This window comes from Peromyscus californicus, unplaced genomic scaffold, assembly GCF_007827085.1.
Source record: "Peromyscus californicus insignis strain IS unplaced genomic scaffold, ASM782708v3 Scaffold_7__1_contigs__length_154581171, whole genome shotgun sequence".
NCBI lineage: Eukaryota > Metazoa > Chordata > Mammalia > Rodentia > Cricetidae > Peromyscus > Peromyscus californicus.
Genome location: NW_026294595.1, coordinates 128,942,680 through 128,948,679, shown reverse-complemented (window position 1 = coordinate 128,948,679; position 6,000 = coordinate 128,942,680). Strand labels below are relative to the sequence as shown.

Here is a 6,000-nt window from a genome sequence, read left to right as displayed (position 1 = left end):
GGCCACCACTGCCATGGGTGGGTAAGTGACGCCGTAGGTAGCGCTCACAAGGGAAGACCTGGAGAAAGACAGCATTGTGGGAGGTCAGCTTCCAGGACCCCTTCCCTCACCAGCTTCCACCTTCTGAGCTCAGCGACCCTGGTGTTGAGCTCCATGGAAACATCATCCTATCTGCCCACAGAGCTGGAGGCCAGAGGGTCAGACCCAGCCCTCCAGACATCTCGGCTCTCTAAGCACTCAAGAGCCCAACCAAAGCACATTCCCTCTGAGTTGCAGCCCAGGCTGTCCTTCCTACACAAAGGACTTTCTTTCTTGGTCTCATATACTCCTATGCATCCCTCAAGACCCAAGTCAGGTGTCAGTGCCTCTCTACAAAGCCTTCTTAACTCTCTGATGCCATGTTCGACAACTCAAATTCTGCCTCTGAATGATCATCCAAAGTCGTTTATTTATTTATTTGAGACAGGGTTTCTCTGTGTAGCCCTGGCTGTCCTGGAACTGGCTCTGTAGACCAGGCTGGCCTCCAACTCACAGAGATCTACCTGTCTCTGCCTCCCAAGATCTCAGATTAAAGGCATGTGCCACCATACTCGGCTATCTAAAGTCTTCAGTCAGGTCACTGTCCCTCTCAGAGCCCCCTGTGAGGAAGATGCTGTGACACCTACCTTCTGGCAGTGTGGACAGGGGAAGCTGTGAGTGGCTGTCTGTACATGGTGCTCCAAGGCCTCAGGAGTGGAGTATTTATTCACACACTTGACACACCTAAGTGGGAAGGAAGAGAGAGATGAGCTCTAGCAAGGATGGAGACTTCCCCTTGTTTTCCCAAAACCAACTTCAGGAGGCAAAATCCTACATGTAATCCATTCTCAAATGTATCTATGCTTCTTTGACATTCTCTACCCTAAGTAAGCTGCTGAGACATGTGTAGGAGCCTCTCTGGTTTCCTTGCCTCATCCTGACCCTTGAAGTCCCTTATCCCCCAAGGTAGCCAGATGGTGTCTTTAAAAATGAAAATCAGGCATGGCAGAGACCTATTGGGCCCTCGTGAAAAACTCTCCCCTTCTGATGCCAATGGAGACTGAGAGCCCAATATGGCCAGCTTTGGCAAGCATTAACGTAAGCCTAGGAACTGTAGCCATGTTTTTGGATTCTCCAGAAGGTAATGTATGGTAACTGCTTTTTCAAGTATGTTTGAGAATGTGTCACCCAGACACCTTGGAGATTAAGGATAACCCTGAAGGTCACTGACCTCCATTTGTTAACAGTAGCATGCCCAGCTAAGCCTTTTCATTTTCACAACCCTCTTCAAGCTGGTGTAGTACCTACTTTTCAGGAGTGGCTCTGTGCAACATTTATTGGCCTCCTGAAATTCATTTAGCCCCCCTTTGAAGATACCTTAAAATTCATGAGCCTGAATGTAGCCATTATAAGACCATTAGTTCTGCTCCTTGTGAGCTGCCTGGTTTTTCTTTATGGTTCTTAGTTGTTCTTTTGTAGAGCTGCCAGCTTAAGTCGTGCTGGGATCATGAAAAAATGGGCCCTGGTGGTTCGTGTTCCTGGAGTTGTATCCATGACAGTGGATGTCCACACGCTCCAGAAAAGAATTTGATATTGCTGCTGTCGTTGTTGCTGTATAGCAGTGGTGGCCACCGCTGCTACTGTTTCTGGGATTACCATTTCATAACTGGTTACTACAGCTAGCACAGTGGAGACCCTGGCAGCAAAAGTAGCTACCACAGTTAGTTAATCTTTCATTCTATTGGGCATGATACATTTAATTTAATAGTTATATACAGTTCGATTGACTTTGAAAATTATAAATTTATAAACTCAAGTTCCATTTGCTTTTGGGATACCATCTTACAAGGACTCCAATTTGCAGTAAGGCTCATTAAGGAAGGGAATGGCTCAGTTGTCTTTAGCCTACTGGCTATGGGTGGGTTAGGACTTCTGTTGGTCTTTTCTGTGTCGAACACACAGATTGCAAGCCCAGTGCCACTTTGAGATCTTTGGCAGCAGTTAACTCTGCAGCTCACACACGATTGAGCCTGTATGATAATGAGTATTCAGAGACGGGTAATGCCTGGGGGGCGCTCACCAACCTAAGACAGAGCGCCTGTGTGGCCTGGGCAGGCGTCTCCATGATGGGTAAGTGACCTGCTGATGTCCCACGCAACCTAAGTCAGAAACTCATTTTTTAGTAAAAGGGGGACCTGTAGGTCCCTGGCCCCCGTTTTGGGTAACTGTTGCCTTGCTAGGTGACCTTGACCTTGCTATCCTCCCTATGCTAATTCCCTGCCGGGTTCCACCCTCCTGAATGCTTAAGGAAAGATCCTTGTCTGTGTATCCTGCATAATGGGCGTTAACAGCTTAGATGCAAGATTGTAAAACATGGTAGCAAACTTCTGCCCTCTAGGGTTCTCCCATTGTGCTGTAAGCCTGTATTTAAGACCTCCTCCCTCCTTCAATAAACGACATTGGGGGGGATTTATACTGTATCAAGCTGATAATAGAAAAATAAATAATAAATAAAAATGAAAAAAAAAATGAAAATCAGGGTGGAAGAGAGGGCTCAGTGGTTAAAAGCACTGGCTGTTCACCCAGAGGACCCAGGTTCAATTCCCATCACCTACATGGCAGCTCACAACCATCTCTAGCTTCAGGGGATTTCTGGGTTCCATGGGCAAACAACAATAACAAATTAAAGAAAAAAATCCTTTTCTCTGTATTTAACAAAAATGCCTTTTGTAAGTAGGAAGCAAATAACATCAATAAATATTTTTAAAAATATTTTTGAGACTGTGACTCATAGGGCCCAAGCTGGCTTCAAACTTCTGTGTGAACAAGAATGGCTTTGACTTCTTGCCTCTGCCTCCCAAGTATTGGGATTACATGTGCTGTGATGTCAGGCAAGAAATCTTGTTTTCAAAAGGAAAATAAGGAGGTGGGGGGTAAGTGTGATAGAACATACCTATTGCACCTGGGAAGCAGAAGTAGGACTGCTGTAAATTTGAGGCTAGCCTGGGCTATATACCAAGCTCCAGGATAGTCAGGGCTATGTAGCAATACCCTGACTCAAACAACAAAAGGAAAAGAAAAGTGGAGTGAGAGTCACTTCAGTGGCTTGGGGACATTCCATAGGCAGGCCAAGTCTACTCAACTCCAAGGACACACAGCAACCGACCGCCAAAGCCTGGACCTCGACAAACATGATGTGACCACCACACAAGCTCAACCTACCTACTGAGGGAGACACGCCATCCCTGTGTCCTTGTCATCCTGAGTTTCTGCATACAGCTGAATAGTACAGCAAAGAGGACTGTAGTAATCTCTTCTTTTTTTTAATTTATTTATTTTTCATTTTAAAAAATTTTTTGAGACAGGGTTTCTCTGTGTAAGTCTAAGCTGTCCTGGAACTCGCTTTGTAGACCAGGCTAGCCTTGAACTCACAGAGATCTGCCTGCCTCTGCCTCTCGAGTGCTGGTATTAAAGGTGTGTGCCACCAGCGCCCGGCTGTAGTGATCTCTTATTGAGCACCTCCTGTATTCCAAGGACCATGTCTACATGCTTGGTAAATTCTCTTATTTGACCCTTATGAAGAATCCAGGAGAAAGCTAAGCACAGTGTACTGGCCTATAATCCCAGCTCTCAGGGAGCTGAGGCAAGAGAGTCACTTCAAAGTCAATGCCAACTTCAGCTACATAGTGAACTGAAGGTCAGCCTGGGAGACCCTAACTGGAAACAAAAAAATGAAGGAGGGAGGTCTAGGGATATAAGTGAACAGGTAGAGTGCTTGCCTAACACCCACAAGGCTCTTGGTTTGGTCCCAACACTGTATAATGGAGGTATGGTGGAACAGATGTTATCCCAGCACTCAGGAGGTAATGGTAGAAACATCAGAAGTTCAAGGTCATCCTCAGCTACATAGTGAGTTCAAGACCAGCCTGGGCTACATAGGAGTACTTGAGAGAAATGGAGACAAAGTAATCAAGGGTCACCCATGGCTGTGCAGTGAAATCAGCCAGGACTCCATGCGGTATTGATGGCGGAGGGCAGTGACATGGGGACAGGTCCTGTTCTAACAGGCTAAGCATCATCAGGACCCCTTACCACAGGTAAGGGAACTGAGGCTGATAGCAGTTCAACACTTTCTCCAAAGTCAAGCATTGGCCCAAGTCAGCTTGGGATCTGAGCACAGGCAGGTGGCTCCATAGTCCTTGTCATTACCCTCAGGCAACCCTGAAGCAGCTGCCTCCTGAGCTATTTGAGGGCAGGTTGGCAGCATTTCAGCACAGTGTACAAAAAGCATTTGTTCACGCACCCGTCTCCCTAAGCAACAAGGATCTTGGCTCAAAGATCTGCACTTACTTATCTTAATCCCAGAAGCCTCACCCAGAAGTTTCTGAGGTAACAGAGGTCACCAGACAAATCCCTACAGGTACAAGTTTATATGAAATACAAAAGCCATTCCAACATGAAAATATTTAGTGGAGGGTGTCCCATACAGATACCTGTCACCACCTGTCCCCATAGGCTCAGGACTGTTTGTGAAACACCTGCTCTCAACCAGCAGCCAGCAAAGGGGCGGGAAAAAGCTCAAAGGGCAGAAGCATGATGGTGAGTATCTGCAGAACACACCTGTCTAAAGGAGGCCCAGAAAACACAGGGGGATACTCTATAGACCAGTGATGACGGGACGGACAGCATCAGGAGGAAAAAGCTGAAGATCTACGTGGCAACCTCATTTCCGACAAGAGAACCCAGAACACCAGTGTTTTTGGTTGTAAGCCTAGCTTTTAACAGCTGAGCCATCTCTCCAGCTAGTTTTTTAAGACTGTTTTCTGTGTATGTGTATGAGCCTGCATGAATTTATGTGCACCTTGTGCCTGCAGGAGCCCACAGAGGCCAGAAGAGGGCACCAGATCCCTCTTCTGTTACAGGCAGTTGCGAACCACCATGTGTGGGTTGGGAACTGAACCTAGGTCCTCCGCAAATATTCTTAACCACTGACCCATCTCTCCAGCTCTCAACTTTTTTTTTTGAGACAGGGTTTCTCTGTGTAAGAGCCCTAGCTGTCCTGGAACTTGCTTTGTAGACCAGGCTGATCTTGAACTCACAAAGATCCATCTGCTTCTGCCTCCGTAGGGCAGGGATTAAAGGCATGCACCACGATGCCCAGCTAATGTTTTTTTTTTTTTCCCTTTTCTTTTATATTTATTTATTTTGTGCATGTATGTGCCAGTGGGGCTGAGAGAACAATCCTTTCCCTCCACCATGTTGGGTCTTATGAATCAAACCCAGGCTGAGAGGCTCGGTAGCAAGCACCTGTACTCACTGAGCCATCTTTCTGGCCCCTAGTTACCCTTCTCAAGGTTGTTTCTATGATAAATGCTGAGAAGTGAAGAGTGGTCTAAGAAGAGTCAGTATCATTCTTTCCCACTTGCGCCAAAACACTCAGATACTCCAGGCTGGACCCCAGCTTTTAGCCTCAGTTTCCCTTTGCGATATGTCGCTGATCCTGAGCAGCCTGAGCCAGGCTCCCTGCCCACTGATCCGGCGTGGCTGGTGGCATGCACACATACTTGTAGACGGTGCTGTCCTTCTTGGGGCTGTGCTGCGGCAGGAGGCTGTGGGAGTACTGGTGCACGCCCAGGTCATACAGGGAGGGGAAGTCCTTGCTACAGAGATGGCAGCGGTAGCTCAGCTCCTCCTGGTGGCTTCTGATGTGCTCCAGAAAGGTGTCCAGCTTGGGGAACATCTGGGCACAGCTTTTGACCACGCACTTGTACACCTTGGGAGGAGACATTGGGAGTGAAGAAGGTGGAAGTCGCCTCCACTGCTACCCCTACCCTGTGACCCTGGCATGAGGCTATGAACACTGCTATGAACAACCTGCCAGCTGCTCCCTGGTCCCCACAGATAAAACCAGGGCCTCCCAAATTCCGGGCAAGCAGCCTCCCATTGAGTTTTATCTCTAGCTCTCTTTTTACTTTCTATTTT

The 6,000-nt window shown here is 47.4% G+C and overlaps 1 protein-coding gene across 4 annotated transcripts in view; it reads right to left on the bottom strand.

Moving 5' to 3' along the window:
* Positions 1-6,000, bottom strand: part of Znf341 (zinc finger protein 341) — a 38,159-nt gene that overhangs the window by 7,643 nt on the left and 24,516 nt on the right. For all 4 annotated transcript variants that reach the window (XM_052724029.1, XM_052724030.1, XM_052724031.1 and 1 more), the window contains 3 exons: positions 5,583-5,791; positions 666-762; positions 1-58 (listed from right to left, as the gene is read on the bottom strand). The exon at positions 1-58 is cut by the window's left edge and continues 75 nt beyond it. In XM_052724029.1, the coding sequence (XP_052579989.1) occupies positions 1-58; positions 666-762; positions 5,583-5,791 (364 nt within the window). The remainder of the gene's footprint in view (positions 59-665; positions 763-5,582; positions 5,792-6,000) is intronic.